The 19,353-nt window shown below is 29.7% G+C and overlaps 1 protein-coding gene across 1 annotated transcript in view; it reads left to right on the top strand.

Moving 5' to 3' along the window:
• The window catches only part of LOC120352237 (retinal homeobox protein Rx-A-like), a 60,675-nt gene extending 41,818 nt beyond the window's left edge, over positions 1-18,857 (top strand). The window contains exons 4-7 of the mRNA XM_039431993.1: positions 2,139-2,311; positions 11,338-11,485; positions 14,478-14,597; positions 18,414-18,857. Of these exons, the coding sequence (XP_039287927.1) occupies positions 2,139-2,311; positions 11,338-11,485; positions 14,478-14,597; positions 18,414-18,550 (578 nt within the window). The 3' untranslated portion in view covers positions 18,551-18,857. The remainder of the gene's footprint in view (positions 1-2,138; positions 2,312-11,337; positions 11,486-14,477; positions 14,598-18,413) is intronic.
• Positions 18,858-19,353: the final 496 nt, after the last annotated feature.

Genomic DNA, 19,353 nt, shown 5'->3' with positions numbered 1-19,353 from the left:
GCGAGCTTCAACCTGACTTTAAAAAAACATATTTTGGAACAAATGACTGAAACTGTTCGGCCCTAGAACGATCACATGAGACCATCCCTCACCCATTCCACAATATAAACCTTTAAACCATGTTATAGAACGAAGTGTTATATATATATATATCTATTATTATATAAACTCATGTTATTTCAATTATCCACTGCATACTGCTGTATATTACTGAAATTTGATAGCCCTGATCTACTTTCAGCCTACTTCATTTTATTAATCATTATTTGATCTTATCTACCTATATAATTATTTACTTTATCAATTTTCTGTTTTTTTTTCTCTTCAATATTCATATTGATAAAAATTTAACAATATTTCCATTAATAAATAAATCCTCAGTTTAAATAACGAAATTAACGTTTTGGTAGAGAGTTAGTGGGGAGGATATTTTTAATATTCTTCCAAAGAATGGACATTGATATGTCCAAGCTCCGCCATTTATGTAGATGCATAACAATATGATTATTATCTATAGTTATTATATTACAAATTGCTTTTTCATATCATATACAGTTCAATAGTTATTTTCTTAGTCTATATTATGTAAATTCATCTATAACTTTGCTGTATTGTAAGCTATTGTATATAAGTGTATAAGCCAGTATATATTGTAATCTACATAAATAAAGTACTCAATCAATCAATCAATCAATCAATCAAGCAAGTTTTCCCAGGGATGAGACCAAGTGCAATCGAATTTTCATATCATAAACCTATGTTTCAAATTTCTTGAAAATCGTTAGAGCCGTTTTCGAGATCCGTTGGACGTAAAATAAACAAATATAAATAACCAACTTTTGTAACCAACTTGTAATATAAATATGAAGAAAATAAAAATCTCAGTACCTTTTTTTTTGAAATATTTTATCACAACATGTTTCGGACATTTATGCCATTTTCAAATTTTCAATTTTCAGTGAAAATGGCATAAATGTCCGAAACATGTGATAAAATATTTTTAAAAAATGGTAGGCCTACTGAGATTTTTATTTTCTTTATATTTATAAATAACCAAATATAAAAATAATATACATGTATCGTATACAGAAATTGCTCGCTTAATATAATAGGATTAATATCACGGCAGCTAATATTGATTTTTTCAAGAATAAATAACAATATTACAAGTAGGCCTACTTCTTCAAACCTCGCAACTAATATTGCGTGCAGATGTAAGCCTGAGATATTGATATTTTACACTTTACTGTAGGCCTACCTACCATACTAAATAATTATGACAAGAATTAATCAAAATCATTCGGTTGGAAATGGAAATATTATTGGAAAAATATCAGGGGATGAGAGAGTAATGACTGCAATGAGTGACTGATTGTCTGATAGATATCCAACTTATTGATTTATTTATTTGAATATTACAACAGTGCGATAGTATCCCTCTAGACTCTGTAAGAATGCTTGATTGCCACAAACAAAGTAATTGCATTGACAAAAGTCACTTCATAAGAATACATTATTTTACTATTTTGAGGGATACAGGCTATTTGAGGGATTTATAAAAATAATCCATTACATACAAAAATCAATCAATAACAATAATTCTGTTTCCTTGATTGACCTGATTATATTTCTACATTGTTTTGTAACTGATTTTTCTGTTTTGTCCATTGCACCATAACTTAACTTGAATATAAAATAGAAAAAGACTTTGCTCGGTAAGCGACAATTAACAAGATATCACTTTGGGATATTACCTGATGTTATTCACTCTGACACAAATTTTTAGTAAATCATATACATCTTCATTGTAAAATTGAAATAATATTGAACTCAACGAAACATAATATTCCTTCCTGAGACTAATTTTATGTAGAGATGCAAAAAATAGTCTTATTAGGCTATATTTTTACACAATTTATTTATTTAAATCAATATTTCATCTCAATACAATAATAACAATGATCATAATTTCGAGAATATTGAATTAAAAAAGTATACAAACAAGAAACAACACTAAAGCTACATCATAACAGTTATTTACGATATTCAACTGTCTATTTTTTGTGACAAATATGCTTCTGTGTTGAATGAATAAATATCTTATCTTATCCTTTTTGAAAATATTATTTTGTTCTCAGATGAGGAAGATGAGGATGGGAAACGAAGAGGTAAACCGAGAAGGAATAGGACGACGTTCAGCAGTGCACAACTGAGTGCACTGGAAAGAGTTTTCGAACGAACACATTATCCTGACGCCTTCGTCAGAGAAGAGTTGGCAAGGAGGGTCGGCCTCAGTGAGGCCAGAGTTCAGGTATTTATTTATAAATTGATATATCAATTGATACTCAATCATTCTGAATTCTATCGTGATTATAGCATTTTTCAAGCATGTATCAAGCAAAAATTTTATATTAAATGTGGTAATCCCGTCCTGTCCCCAAACCTATGGATTTGGGTACAGTTAAGATTTAATTCACGAAAACGTCGACAGCCCCAAAAGTAAGTCTTTAATTCGCACTAACCTTGGAACTGGCGAGGAAGTGGACTGTATATCTCGAGTGTAGAAGTTACTGGTGATATCCTGTCTTCATGTGTAGGCCTATATAATATTGTACATATATCATGAAACGGAACGAGGTAATTGCATTCAACTCGAACGCCACGGAACAGGAGAAAACGGAACGAAACGTTGTTGACTTCTCGAGCACGCTTCTTGAAGTGCTGGGTTGAAAGATAAACGGGGAGGATGAAGGAGGGGTGAGGGAGAGAGGTTATCTTGCCTCTTTGGGAGAGGGGGAAGGGGAGGAAAGCACAAACTAATCAACCTGCAATCAAGGCTGCCGACCCCCCGTGAATCCACCAAAATGACATCTTTTGGTACTCGTTGCTATATAGTACTCAAACTTCGGTTTTACTGGTAACTCCAATCAAAAATTTAAGTTTAAATTTTAGTGCGATTCTGATGTATAAGTATGAAGTATTTGTTTTATTTAATATGATTGTTAACTTTTTTTGATATGTTTTTTTTTTGACATTAGGGGAGACCTGATGTCTCCCGGTAAAACCGCTGACATTAACTTTGCATTCAGAAAGGTTAAGGGTGAGACTCCATTGAAGTTTTTAGGTGTTTTCATTGACCCTTGTCTGTCTTGGGATGCACACATTGATTATTTGTCAGGTAGGATGGCCAAAGGATTGTATAAATAAATAAATAAAATAAATAAATAATAAATAATTTTATTCATTGTATAAGTTATGTTACGGAGACTGTGTAACTGTGGATGTGTCTGTTCTGGTGAATATTCACTATGCATACATCCAGAGTCCCCTTTATTACAGAATAATGCTTTGGGCAAACAGCGTGAACGCCAAATCAATTTTTGTCCTTCAAAAGAAGTGTAATATTACATTTTTTTTCTCACATTGGAATCGAATCTTCAATTCGAGATCTATGAGACTTTATAGTAAATATCAGAGTCATCAATAGACGGACAAACTTTTCGACGGAGAATTTTTTTATCGTAAATGATTGTTGCATTGTTCCATGGTGTCACCGAGGCTTGGTTAGCAGAATTAATAGATAAATAGTTTATTTAAATGGAGAATATATATGAAAAATTGAAATAACAGTTTCAAAATAAAGTTTTATTGAGAACAGATGTAGAATGTGAATTCTAAACTTGTAAGTTATAATTTTTTGGTGACGTGTCTGTAATGTTGGAGGTGTCTCTGTTCTGACTTGTTTTTTGGCCTGTTCTGGCTTCTCTAGAAAAATGGCTGGCTTTGTGTGTTGTAAATTTTGCTCTGAATCATTTTCGTTATTAATGTTTTAATTTGAGTTTTAAACAAATTTTAGTGTTCTATTTTGTTCGTAATTTGCTATTTGTGTATTCAAGCCAATAGCCACTGTTTTTCAACTGTAAACTAGATAAGTATTTTAGTTCGTAGTTACTCTAAAAATTAGGCTTATAAGATATAGTTATTTGTGTATTTGTATAAATTCATCTGAAGATTATAAGTTCATTTGCTCTGAAAACTGGATTTCTCATTCATAGGCGATAGATCCATTCACAATTTATCAAGAATCTATTTCATTGGAGCCGACAACTATCCTTAGGTTAATAGGTGTTAAATGCTATTCCAACCGATTAAGGAGAAATTGGTAGCACAGCAAATGGTACGCCCTGTGGTGGGACCGAGTTACAAAATAAATATGTCCCAAATGGTACACCATGAAATCCCTGGTTATAGAAATTATTAGTAGGATAGATATCTTGATAGGGTTATGAATGGTTTGTTGCTGAGTGGGAAATCGGTTCAAGAGAGATCAAGTCCTAATGAATATATTATCTGTGCAGACTAGCAGAATTGCATATAATATGAAAAATATTAAAAAAGATGATGAGTTAATAGCTGCCTTAACACAACTGTTTGATAAGCAAGATGCTAAGTTAGACCAAATGTTTAAAAATCAAAATGCTATGTTAAATGCTAGGTTTGATGAGATGAAGCAAGAATTTGTTAGCATTAGACTAGAGCAGGCTAGTATAAACCTTCTATTGAAAAATGCACATGAAACATTGAAAAGATAGTCATGAAGATGAAAACAAATTGAAGCATGATAATAGTAGTGTTAAGATACAAGATCAACTCATTCAAGTTTCTGACAATGTAGGCCTAGTTACTGTTGTTGAAAAAGTCAACCCTAATGAGATAGTAAAATTGAGTAAAGAAGTAGGTAGGGAGTTGTCTTCACTGAAAGTCAACTATCATGAAAGTGATATTGCTACATTGAAGGTTAGGAAAACTATGAACAAAGTGAATGATTACATGAGACAGGTTTCTGTAGAGGTTAGGAACAATGTAAACAAAATGAATCTTGCTTTGAATCAAGTTGATGAGTTCAACTTTCAACTGAGAATTGAAAAAGTGTATGCAATGCATTCTCAAGTGAACATGACTAACTTTTGTAGGCAAAACGGCTTTGTTGAAACAAATGAACCCATGAATAAAATCATGTTCTTGAAGAAAACAAAACGCAAAGTCTCCATTGATGTGTTAGTATTCAAAGGTTGTTTCAAGTTGCTTATTTACAAGATGATGACTGTGAATCACATGATGAAAGGGTATTCCCCAACACACAATGATTAGGAATCCTGTGTTATGCCGGGATTCAGAATAGCATAATCACTACGCAGTGTATGGTAAGAGTCCATAATTGTGTCTTTTTTCTTTCCTGTAGCCTATTTTTCTTGGCCCTTAATCTTTTCAAATTTCGATTCTTTCCTGTCTTTGTGTAATATTCAGTAAATTTCTTCTATGATGCATATCTTAACCAATCTTGTCCATAGTCATTTAAATTTGTAATTCTTCTGAAATAAGTTTGGAAGTTGAAATAGTAGCTTATTTTCCTAATCTTTAAATTGTTGATAAAACTTAACTTTTCTAAAATCTATCCATTGTAGTGTAAATAATTGTTTGCTTGTGACATATTTTTTCATCATGTATCACTTATTTTGAAATGTGTATTGTTTTAGGGAATTTATTTACCCAGTTTTCTATTTCTCTTTTTTGTATTTTTTAGGGAACTTATTTACCCATTATTCATCTTGATCATCTTTGTATTATAATCTTGAAATGTTTGTACTTATTATACAGTCTTTAAATTATAAATTATTTTTGTTATTATAATAAATAAACTTCAAAATTTGAAAGTATTAATGAATTCTGTAGCCATATATATGTGATGTATTAATGAAAGTTAGCTTGAATAATAATGTTTTTATTGAATAAAAACGTTTTGTTATATTATTAATTGAAATAAGTTTTTGTGATTGATATCTTTTTCAAAATTTTAAAATTGTTTGTTCTATAAATTTTGATATGATTGATTATCGTTTGAAATGGATGCTGGAGTGTATGTAGAATTTTTAGTGGGGTTTGTTGATTAGAATTTTGCTGGTATGTGATTGTTTTTTGAGATGGAAACCCATTATTGCCTAAAGAAGGAATAACAGAGGCTATGACTTAGAGAGGCAGTAATGAGATAATATTTTTTGTGTTGATTAATAATGTTGATTGCCATAGATGCAAAAATAATGATTAATAATGTTGATTGCCATAGATGCAGATTACTTATGAATATTGTTTGCCTTTGAAGCAAAATATTATTGATGTTTTGAATGGTTTCTTGTTTAATGATTGATAGTAAAGTTTTGTCATGAAATGTAGTTTGTGTTTAGAACATTGAAGAGTCGAAATAAACTATAGTATCCAACAAACGATGATTAACAATATTAAATAATTTGCTTTTTATACAATTTTTGAACAAAATTAAAACTAAATAATTTTGAAACCCTGAATGATAAATCATAAATGTGAAATGAACTTGCTATAATGCTATAAATGAAATGTTATACTAAATGATAATGAAATGCAGATATATTATGAAATGATTGTGAATAGAAGATCAATTGTCTGAAATTATTGAAAAATATATTGAAATTAATTTTTGTTGTGATGATCTGATGTTTTTTACAATTTTGATAATGATACAGGGTGTTATGAAATTCTATTTCTATTTTGAAGAATGGATTAAATTTTGATATTTGAACAGTGAATAGATGGAAATAAAATTTTTTTTATAGTGAAAATTTGTAATTGATATGTCCATATTTCACAATTTATGTATTGCTGACTGTATAATAAGATGTTAACAAATTTCAATTTCATATATATTTAAAAATAATTTTCATGTGTATTGGATTGTATTGATAGCCTAATCAAGTTTTTCTTTTTAGTTTATAAGCATTTTAAGATAACAGGTACAGCACAGACATTAACATTGAAATAGTTATCATGTGAATCTCGAAATCAGCAACAAGTGAACGCCATGAAAAGTGTTAAGAACATTTGGGTGATTTTCGAACTAGTGTGACTCATCTACGCTGCGGCCTACACCAATAACTACGCCAAAATCTATGCTGATGCCTACACTAATAACTACGCCAATATCAACACTAATAACTACGCCAAAATGCCAAAATCTACGCCGATGCCTGTGCTGATGCCAATGCCTGCGCCAATGCCAATAGCTACGCCAATGCTGATGCCAAAATCTGCGCCAATGCTGATGCCAACGCCAATAACTATGCCAATGTCAACACCAATAACTACACTAATAACTATGCCAATATGCCAAAATCTGCGCCAATGCTGATGCCAATGCCAGTAGCTACGCCAATGCCTGCGCCAATGCTGATGCCAACACCAAAATCAACGCCGATGCCTGCGCCAATGCCAATATCTGCGCCAATGCTGATACCAATGCCTATGCCTGCGCCAATGCTGATGCCAATGCCAAAATCAATGCCGACACCAAAGCATACGCCAATAACTATGCCAACGCTTATTGCTGACTTTGTATCTCAAACTTCAACACTACTGCATTACCTGGAGGTAATTGCCATCCATGTTCACATTCGCAACTTTGAATTCAAAAGAACAGTCACAGTATCATGAAAGAATTGATTCAAAAAATCCTCTCCTAAATTATTCCTGTATGCAGAACTCTAAACCTTGAAAGCTGAAAATATCAAAAAACCAAACCTTACCTAAATTAATCCTCACCTAAATTAACCCTGTATGCAGCGTCTATCTCTTTTCCAAAAAATGAATTACATTGTCATTTCGAGCCTGAAATGTACATTGTATAATTACAAATATGATACAAAATCTATGTGACTCTGTATTGAATTTGGAATGCAGCCGTCTACTACAAGCATGAGGCAATGCTAACTGAGATGTCACCTGTATCGAGTTTGATATGCATCAGTCGACTACAAGTATCAGCCCAACACTACGTGCATCCAGATCAGCCCAACACTAACGTCATCACATTGGAGTCACACTTAACTGAAAATCATACTGAGTGCCTTAACGGACTGTTTTCCAAAATGTGCATCGAATAAAATCAACCGCGTCAATAGTGAAAGAAATGAACATTTTTTGATTTATTGAAATTTTATTTGAAAATTAAATGTAACAATCATCAATTCAAAAAAAAAATAATAATAAAAATAATAATAAAAATAATAATAATAAATTTTTCTTTCAACATACTAAATTTTTTTTATGCAATAAAAATTAAATTTTTCTATCTATTAAATTTATGTGCAATTTCAAAAAACTATTCTTTACATATTAAACTTTCTGTTGAGATATTTTCCTTTAAATTATAAAGCTGAATCAAAAGTAATTTTGATATTCTATACTTTGAAATATTGTTTGGAAACATATACAAACGCTATTGATGAATTTTTATAATAATTTTCAATATTATTGGATGACATGTAATGTTTTTCTAGAAAAAATTGTTACTGTTCTCGAATTTAAATTTCAACAATTTTCATTAGGGTCAATGTAATTTTTTTTTTCTTTAAATTTTCAAACAGTAAAATTTTTTATGTCAAGAGGGGGGTATTTGTAATATTACATTTTTTTTCTCACATTGGAATCGAATCTTCAATTCGAGATCTATGAAACTTATAGTAAATATCAGAGTCATCAATAGACGGACAAACTTTTCGACGGAGAATTTTTTTATTGTAAATGATTGTTGCATTGTTCCATGGTGTCACCGAGGCTTGGTTAGCAGATTTAATAGATAAATAGTTTATTTAAATGGAGAATATATATGAAAAATTGAAATAACAGTTTCAAAATAAAGTTTTATTGAGAACAGATGTAGAATGTGAATTCTAAACTTGTAAGTTATAATTTTTTGGTGACGTGTCTGTAATGTTGGAGGTGTCTCTGTTCTGACTTGTTTTTTGGCCTGTTCTGGCTTCTCTAGAAAAATGGCTGGCTTTGTGTTGTTGTAAAATTTTGCTCTGAATCATTTTCGTTTATTAATGTTTTAATTTGAGTTTTAAACAAATTTTAGTGTTCTATTTTGTTCGTAATTTGCTATTTGTGTATTCAAGCCAATAGCCACTGTTTTTCAACTGTAAACTAGATAAGTATTTTAGTTCGTAGTTACTCTAAAAAATTAGGCTTATAAGATATAGTTCTTTGTGTATTTGTATAAATTCATCTGAAGATTATAAGTTCATTTGCTCTGAAAACTGGATTTCTCATTCATAGGCGATAGATCCATTCACAATTTATCAAGAATCTATTTCATTGGAGCCGACAACTATCCTTAGGTTAATAGGTGTTAAATGCTATTCCAACCGATTAAGGAAAAATTGGTAGCACGGCAAAAGGCAATACGAATAATATGCAAGCTACCATATAATGCACATTGTAGACCTTATTCCATTCACCTAGGTATCTTGACGTTGCCATCGTTATATGTCTTAAAAATATTATGTTATGTACAAGGCAATTTGATTAAGTAAGATTCCAATAGCTTCCATAATTTAAATACAATAATAGACACAAACTTAGAATTCCGTTCTACAGTCATACTAAATCACAAAAAGAAACTGGCATTCCACATCTATTAAATTATATAACTCCACACCTGACCTCTTGAAAGTTCTCACATGCATACAATTTGAAAAAGTATTGAAAGCAGTGTTAATTGATGAATGTTTGTACACCATACATGACTATTTTGGAATCATTTTATGTGATTCATGTTATTTTATTGTACTGATACTGACTGATCTTAGTGTTTTTATGTTTTTTTTGACTTACTAAGTGTTAAAAAAATTGACGAAGTCCATGTATTCATGTGAATATTTTATGACCAATAAAATTCTATTCTATTCTATTCTCCATCCTTGTGAATGAATAATAATTAAATACTAAACTTATCATGAATGATTGGTAAAGGAACAACTGGTCTATAGCCCAAAAACTGTTCATTAATATTGCCACAAAATGACAGAAAATTATTTTTTTTAAAAAGTGACATTCGTCACTCTTGAAAATGTCAGCATTGAATTGGAAACATTGCCGTTATATTTAGAAAAAGGGAGCTTATAGCCCAAACCTGTTCATTGATATTGCCACATTATCAGATAATCTTCATTAAAAAGTTTAAAATATCAGCATTGGATTGAAAACATTAATATTATTAATAGAAGGATTCATAACAGTTTTATAGTGGATCTCACTATAGTTTAGAACCTATTTATCAGGCACTAATTCTTTTGAAGATGATGCTACTAGTCTCAATTTCAGTTTTATAAGACCACCTCATAAAGTGGCACAATTATAGAATTATTAAATAGTGAAGTGGCAAAGGAATATCCCAGAAATTAGTGTCATAATATCTCAATAATGGTTGACTAAATATTTTTTTGACATTTTGTCTTTTTTGGACTAATTTTCAATCAAAATTCAGGAATGAAACAGTAATATAAAGACTATGCCTTGTTTGTCATTTCCAATCATTCTATGATCATGTGTGTCATCGTGAATAAAGCTATATAAATAAAAATCAAGCCTCAAATTTTGACATTCAATAACTTTCTTATGTGTGCACCGAATTTGATGTTTTGAGTTGTGTTTTTATGTTCAGGAGCAGGTTTATGGCCTATCAAATTTATGATCCGACTTCAGGACTCTTTCCTACGGTCCTTCAAAGTTTACATAATGATCCTTATGGGAGAAGATTTGTGAGCTGGCCACACACAGAAATAAAAATCAGCTGTTATAATCATTGCGTCATCCAACAGCCATCGGTAGATAGTAGACAAGAGTGTGTGCTGCTCCATAACCGTCCATGTATTTTATTCTAAACGCCCCGACTAAAAACTGACTTTTCAGCGTGTAACCATCCAGCAGTGCGGCCTCAGGTTAAAGACTTAGATGCTCTAAGGACATTGGTTTGTTTCGAATAATTGTGATGTCTTCGGTGTTTAAAATTAATTGATTTTTAGTAAATTATTATTTATTTTGCAGTTGGAAAATTATCTATGTGAATAAAATCCATTAACATTGATAATTGGAATAATATGAATAATAGGATCTGCTATTCAAATCAAATAAGCAAGAAGCACCTGGATGCGGAATGACGCATCGCGCCTCGTCCTCAGGTGTGCATCCAGCTAAAGTTTGTGATGAGATGCATTAACTATTTGGCGGTACGAAGTTCGCCGGGCCAGCTAGTAAATAATAGATATGGAATTTCAATAATCATTGGCAAGATAATTTTTGGTGGCACATCTCTATTCCTAATGTAAATTTTATTACTAGGTACCGTACCAATAATTCAATTCATTTTAGAGTTGAAGTTGTGCTGTTGTGTTGGCTTTATTTTTTGTAAATTTAAGAGAAAAATATATTTATCTTTTTATTCTATTTGATAAATATTTTTTGTTCCAGGTTTGGTTTCAGAACCGGAGAGCAAAGTTCAGGAGAAATGAGAGGACTCTGCTCACTCAGAGAGGATCCACCGTGAGAAGTAATGTAGACTCCTCAACACTGTCAGAAACACCCCTAGCTCCCCGAACAGCAGCACCCCATCTCACAAGTGAGTGTTGAAAAGTTAATTCTATTCATACGCGTTCCTATCTCCAATTTCTCATATATTTAAACCTAATATCAACAATATAAATTGAAATTTGTTTCTGTGAGTTTGTCTTCTCGGTCTCAAAATTTCAGTTTTTTCAAAGTTTGGAATTTAACAAATATTTGTAATTAATTTAATTCTATTTAGAACTATTTTTCTAATTTAAAAATGATTTGTGTGTAATGAATTATATGTTTTGAATTGTAAATTGAAGAATTTTGAAATGATACATAACCTTACTACATTTGGACTGGTGTATAAATTAGAATTGGAACCGTTTTGGGCGTTTTAGCCTGTGGTACTTTTCTGTAAGTTGTGTAACTCTGAATGATTGAATAGATAAATAAATAAATAAATAACAAGGAAAATATATTAATCCTGTACTATTAAACGAACAATTTCTGTTTATATGTTTATAATTCAAAATTCTTTATTAAAAAAAATAAATAAATAACAATCAAATACATTCCAAAAAGCAAATACAATATTGTTTCCTAATATCTAATGTGTTCCCTATAGGCTACCCTGTGTGGGGACACTTGAATATATATATAATAAAATATCAATACCGTATACAAATTTAAATAGGTATTATAACATGAATAACATAATAACTGAATATGATATTATATTGAGAGAGATATATTGAGAGAGCCACTAATGCCAGGATAGGTGTGTTGAACATCTGAATCTTATACTACTAAACGAGCAATTACAGGTTATATGTTCAGTTGTTTAGATGTTTATATGTTTGTATTTCACCGGATCTCGAAAACGGCTCTATAACGATTCTTTCGAAATTCGTCAAAACATAGTAGGCTTATAATATAGAAACTAGACTGCACTAGGTCTCATCCCTGGAAAAACTCGCTGAAGGACATTAAAAGGATAATTATTATTCATCCTTGGAAAAACAGCTGATAATAATTATTTCGTCGTCTGTTGATGATGAAGGTGAGTGAACGAGTTCATGTGTGGGACTGTGTCAAAATTATGTCTCATCTGTTGAACTTTTGTAATCATTCAATCAGGTACTTAGTGCCAGTGCATCCCTGGGAAAACTCGCTGAAGAACATTAAAAGGATAATAATTATTCATCCTTGGAAAAACAGCTGATAATAATTATTTCGTCGTCTGTTGGTGATGGAAGTGGGTGAGCGAGTTCATGTGTGTGGGACTGTGTCAAAATTATGATTCAGCTGTTGAACTTTTGTAATCATTCAATCAGGTACTTAGTGCTGCCGGTTGCAAAAAAGCCGGGTTATTTTCAATCCTGATTAATTCCAGTAGATCCATATTTTTGAAATAGTCTTCTCTGATTTGGTTCACGCGAAATTAATCAGGATTACAGTTCAACCGGCTTTTGTGCAACCGGGCCTTTGTGAGGGAAATTTTTTGCATTCATCTGGGAATTAATCTTAATTTACTGTGATTAGATAGAACATTTCTGTTTGAACTATGAAGGTTTTTATAATTTCTTCTTTCGTTTAATATTTTTTAAGCTTTTGTACTTCAAAGAGAAGCTCGGTCCCCGATATTTTATTTGTGGAGTACAATTTAAGTATATAACTGCTAACTGTAGTCACAATAGTAATTCATTAATATTGTGAACTTTTTGAACAGTTCTTATGATCAAATTTGTATTTCTCTTTTCGATAATGGACATGGACAAATGTATAAAACGTCATTCCTTCATCTATACTATAATAAAGAAAACAACTGGCTTATGCACGTACGGGATAAGAAAATTATGTTTGATGCATCATTACGTCTGAACTAACTGGACTTATTAACTTGAAATTTCGCATATAGATTCTTAAAATTAACTGACGATGGTTATAGGCCTTATTCTTCAATAAGATTCCACTCGGTCAAGTTTTCAGTTTGTCAAGTATTAAAATAGACCCTTGCGTCGCACGGGTTTCCTGCTAGTTCTTGAATAAAACATGATAATTTGAATTCCGCTTCAGGATAAGTCAATGTGTGTTCTTTCAATAGTCTAATATCGGGACATCGAGCTTCGCTCGTTATTTTTATTTATTGATAAACAGAACACAATATTCTCTAAAATGATCATGTTTATATTCCACAGCTGGCTATATGTCATCTTATGAATTTCGGGTTTGATTTTTCACATACTCACTTAACATGATAATTTGAATTTCGCTTCAGGATAAGACAATGTGTGTTCTTTCTATAGTCTAATATCGGGGCGCCGAGCTTCGCTCGTTATTTTTATTTATTGATAAAAAGAACACAATTCTCTGAAATGATCATTTTTATATTTCACAGCTGGCTATACGTCATCTTATGAATTTCGGGTTTGATTTTTCACATACTCACTTTTTACTATCCACAGCTGTTTCAGCCAAGGATGAATAATTATCCTTTCAATGTCGTTCAGCGAGTTTTCTCAAGGATGAGACCTAGTGCAATCGAATCTTCATATCATGAACCTATACTATGTTCCAAATATCATGAAAATCGTTAGAGCCGTTTTCGAGATCCGTTAAACATAAATAACCAGATATTCATGTTTAACGGATCTCGAAGACGGCTCTAACGATTTTCATAATATTTGGAACATAGATTCGATTGCACTAGGTCTCATCCTTGAGAAAACTATAAATATAATATAAAAAAAATATATATATATATATTAATAAATATATATAATATATTATATAAATATATATTATATATATATATATATATATATATATATAATATATATATATATATATATATATAAATACAGAAATTACTCGCTTAATATAATAGGAATACTGGATTATTTACTCATTATATTATAAATTAGTATTAGCCAACATCAATTTGATATTTTTTTGGATGTAGATCATATACATTAGGTGCACTTTGTCTTTCTCTATTAAAATTGTATTATCGTCTCAAACTATTTTAAGTTCGACTAATCATTTGTTATTGTTTCCAGCAAGTCCTGCCTACACAAACGGCGATTTCTTCAGATCAGCAGCTTGGAAGGCATCACCGCAATTTGCTCTCCTTCCACCCCCACCCACAACTGGATCAACATGTGCTTTCATGGCATCAGGTAGGCAATTTTTCCTGTTAAATTCCTAAAAAATATGTTTGTAACTGTATCTTCAGTAGCCTCTACAAGAGTTCAGTAAAGCCAAGAAATATCTGTGATATTCCTACAGATGTGGTTACTGATGGCAACATAATATTGATGTTGATTCAATATACAAATTGAGTTACTTCTTATCTACCATTCACAGTATATTCTACCCTTTAAGCTGCGTTTACACCAAAACAACAAACAAAATGTTAATAACTTAATCCTCATAGATTTTTTAGATTGAACGGAACTTGACAAAGACATATGTTCATCATGTGTATGATAAGTTATGTTGAATCTAATAGAATCTATAAGGATTAAGCTATTAACATTTTGTTAATAACTTTGGTGTAAACGCAGCTTAAAATGTATTTTCTATTCAATCATGGCTTATAATTTTCATATTATGTTCAATTATAATAATATCCATCACTTTTATATCCTGCACCATTTTTGTAAGTTGCTAATCAATCTAAGGTATCAATAAACTTGTGAGTTGATTCAATTTAATGTTCCATACCAGAGTTTTAAATAAATTTTCCTAATTTTCTAAAATCGTATTTCTTCAAGACTACTTTATTATGTTAGTTTGAAAATAATACCATAATATCCTTTCAAAAACTCTTTATAAAATAACAAAATTAAAACCAGCCAGTTTCAGAAGCTTACTCCATTTTCAAGTTTTTAAAATCTTCCTAAACTTTGTGATGTTGATTCCTCAATTTTCTCTCATAATCTCTATCCACCTTGCATTGATCGGAGAATCATATTCAATTTCACTCTTGATATTATAATCAAACCTATTTTAGTGATAATGATGTGAAGTATTCATTTTATGTTTGGTTTTGAAGCATCTAAATTTGAAAATCTACTTTGTAAAAATAATTGAGGACTGACAATTTTGTGAAGTGAACGACAACAAGGCACAAAAGGTTACACGTTATTTTTTCTCTCACTATCATTGATGTACTTATTGTTGACCGAGCGAAGTGAGGTCTAAGAATCGAGTCGACGGTTTGGCATATCTCTTAATGTTTAAATGTTTGAGGGTTTGAATGTTTGAATGTTTGAATGTTTGAATGTTTGAATGTTTGAATTTGTTTAAATGTTTGAATGTTTGAATGTTTGAATGTTTGAAGGTTTGAATGTTTGAATGTTTGAATGTTTGAATGTTTGAATGTTTGAATGTTTGAGTGTTTGAATGTTTGAATGTTTGAATGTTTGAATGTTTGAATGTTTGAATGTTTGAATGTTTGAATGTTTAAATGTTAAATGTTTAAATGTTTAAATGTTTAAATGTTTAAATGTTTAAAGTTTAAATGTTTAAATGTTTAAATGTTTAAATGTTTAAATGTTTAAATGTTTAAAGTTTAAATGTTTAAATGTTTAAATGTTTAATGTTTAAATGTTTAAATGTTTAAATGTTTAATGTTTAAATGTTTAAATGTTTAAATGTTTAAATGTTTGAATGTTTGAATGTTTAAAAGTTTGAATGTTTAAATGTTTAAATGTTTAAATGTTTAAATGTTTAAATGTTTAAATGTTTAAATGTTTAAATGTTTAAATGTTTAAATGTTTAAATGTTTAAATGTTTAAATGTTTAAATGTTTAAATGTTTAAATGTTTAAATGTTTAAATGTTTAATGTTTAAATGTTTAAATGTTTAAATGTTTAATGTTTAAATGTTTAAATGTTTAATGTTTAAATGTTTAAATGTTTAAATGTTTAAATGTTTAAATGTTTAAATGTTTAAATGTTTAAATGTTTAAATGTTTAAATGTTAAATGTTTAAATGTTTAAATGTTTAAATGTTTAAATGTTTAAATGTTTAAATGTTTAAATGTTTAAATGTTTAAATGTTTAAATGTTTAAATGTTTAAATGTTTAAATGTTAAATGTTTAAATGTTTAAATGTTTAAATGTTTAAATGTTTAAATGTTTAAATGTTTAAATGTTTAAATGTTTAAATGTTTAAATGTTTAAATGTTTAAATGTTTAAATGTTTAAATGTTAAATGTTAAATGTTTAAATGTTTAAATGTTTAAATGTTTAAATGTTTAAATGTTTAAATGTTAAATGTTTAAATGTTTAAATGTTTAAATGTTTAAATGTTTGAATGTTTAAATGTTTAAATGTTTAAATGTTTAAATGTTTAAATGTTTAAATGTTTGAATGTTTAAATGTTTAAATGTTTAAATGTTGAATGTTTGAATGTTTAAATGTTTAATTGTTTAAATGTTTAAATGTTTAAATGTTTAAATGTTTAAATGTTTAAATGTTTAAATGTTTAAATGTTTAATGTTAAATGTTTAAATGTTTAAATGTTAAATGTTTAAATGTTTAAATGTTTAAATGTTTAAATGTTTAAATGTTTAAATGTTTAAATGTTTAAATGTTTAAATGTTTAAATGTTTAAATGTTTAAATGTTTAAATGTTTAAATGTTTAAATGTTTAAATGTTTAAATGTTTAAATGTTTAAATGTTTAAATGTTTAATGTTTAAATGTTTAAATGTTTAAATGTTTAAATGTTTAATGTTTAAATGTTTAAATGTTTAAATGTTTAAATGTTTAAATGTTTAAATGTTTAAATGTTTAAATGTTTAAATGTTTAAATGTTTAAATGTTTAAATGTTTAAATGTTTAAATTTTAAATGTTTAATGTTTAAATGTTTAAATGTTTAAATGTTTAAATGTTTAATGTTTAAATGTTTAAATGTTTGAATGTTTAAATGTTTAATGTTTAAATGTTTAAATGTTTAAATGTTTAAATGTTTGAATGTTTAAATGTTTAAATGTTTAAATGTTTGAATGTTTAAATGTTTAATTGTTTAAATGTTTAAACGTACTTATAAATGTTTGTATGTTGCGCATTTACGGCGAAACGCGGTAATAGATTTCCATGAAATTTGACAGGTATGTTCCTTTTTAAATTGCGCATCGACGTATATAGAAGGTTTTTGGAAATTTTGCATTTCATGGATAATATAAAAGGAAAAAGGAGCCTCCTTCATACGCCAATATTAGAGTAAAAATCAGACTATAGAATTATTCATCATAAATCAGCTGACAAGTGATTACACAGATGTGTGGAGAAGCCTATTGCTGTATTTCCATAAGGTCTATATTTTGAATCAGGTACTTGTGGATGAGAATACTGCGTGAGGTCTACTGTTCACATAGCTACTAGTGTATAAATCAATTAGCCTCTGAGCTGCTAGTTAATATCCATCTATCTATCATCTTCTATAGGTACTATAATAAAGGAAAGAACTGGCTTAAACACGTATTCACGTGTAGATGATAGGAAAATTATGTTTGACGCATCATCACGTCTTTATGTATACATTTATTGAATTACATGGTGGTATAATAGTCTAATTTTGTAGGATACGTGTTTAAATGACGCTTTCATATTCGGAAAAGTGCTCTATCAGCAGGTGGAGGTGAATATTCCTTTTTAATATTAGGCCTATTCACAGAAAGTTAAACTGCTATTTATCTCTTCTCTGTGTAGGGCTACTTTTTATAGAAATAGAGAGAAAAATAAAAATCTCAGTACCCTTTCTGAATTATTTAATCACAAGATGTTTCGGACATTGATGCAAACACTTATTTTCATTTCTATTTCTTTTAAACTGCTATATTATGAAGAATTTTTTATGAGTAAATCTGTGGTTTTTGACAATTTCTTAGTCTTTTTCATTGAATATGAGGAAAATAGTGTTTAAATTGTTGCAATTGAACAATGAATGCAAATCAATAACAATAATTGAATTATATTTCGCAGGTCTACCAACCGCAACATACAACTCTGTGGCCACATCCTTGACGCATTCTCTCCACGATGCATGCAGTATGACCAACAGCATTGCCAGTCTCCGTTTAAGAGCTCACGAGTACGCTTACCATTCAACGCACTTCTGATTTTTTCTGAAATTAAAATTATATTCATCAACAAGAAATATTCATCAACTTTAATTCAACCATTTTTGTAGGTTGTTAGTCAATCTAAGGTATCAATAAAATTGTGACTTGATTCGATTCAATTCAAGGTTCCATACCAGAGTTTTAAATGAATTTTCTAAAAACGTAATCTTCAGGACTAAAGGAACTACGGTACCAATTATCTCTCACTGTTCATGGAGTAATATCCAAAGATTAATGATGCCTTAACAAAATTGTACAGCTATTTAATTTTTTATTAGACCTAATAAAAATATTTCCATCGAAATCTTCAGTTTATTATTACTGTTCAGGTTCAATTACAATTTTGTTGTATTTCAGGATGTTTGTGCATGCAGTACCTGTGGTGAATTTTGTATTTGATTTTATTGTAATTTATAATAATATAATGTAATATCGGGGACCGAGCTTCGCTCTGGAGTACAAAACCATAAAAAAATTTTCACGAAAGAAGAAATTATAATAACATTAATACAGAAATGTTCTATCTAATCAGAGTAAATTGAGTTAATTCCCAGGGGAATGCAAAAGTTTCCCTCACAAAGGCCCAGTTACACAAAAGCCGGTTAAATTTTAATCCTGATTAACTTCACGTGAACCAAATCAGAGAAGACCATTTCAAAAAGATGGATCTACTGGAATTAATCAGGATTGAAAATAACCCGGCTTTTCTGCAACCGGCACTAAGTACCTGATTAAATGATTACGAAAGTTCGACAGCTGAGTTATAATTTTGACACAGTCTCACACACATGAACTCGCTC

Source organism: Nilaparvata lugens, chromosome 7 (assembly GCF_014356525.2).
Source record: "Nilaparvata lugens isolate BPH chromosome 7, ASM1435652v1, whole genome shotgun sequence".
NCBI classification, from domain to species: domain Eukaryota; kingdom Metazoa; phylum Arthropoda; class Insecta; order Hemiptera; family Delphacidae; genus Nilaparvata; species Nilaparvata lugens.
This window is presented reverse-complemented; position numbering and strand designations above follow the sequence as displayed.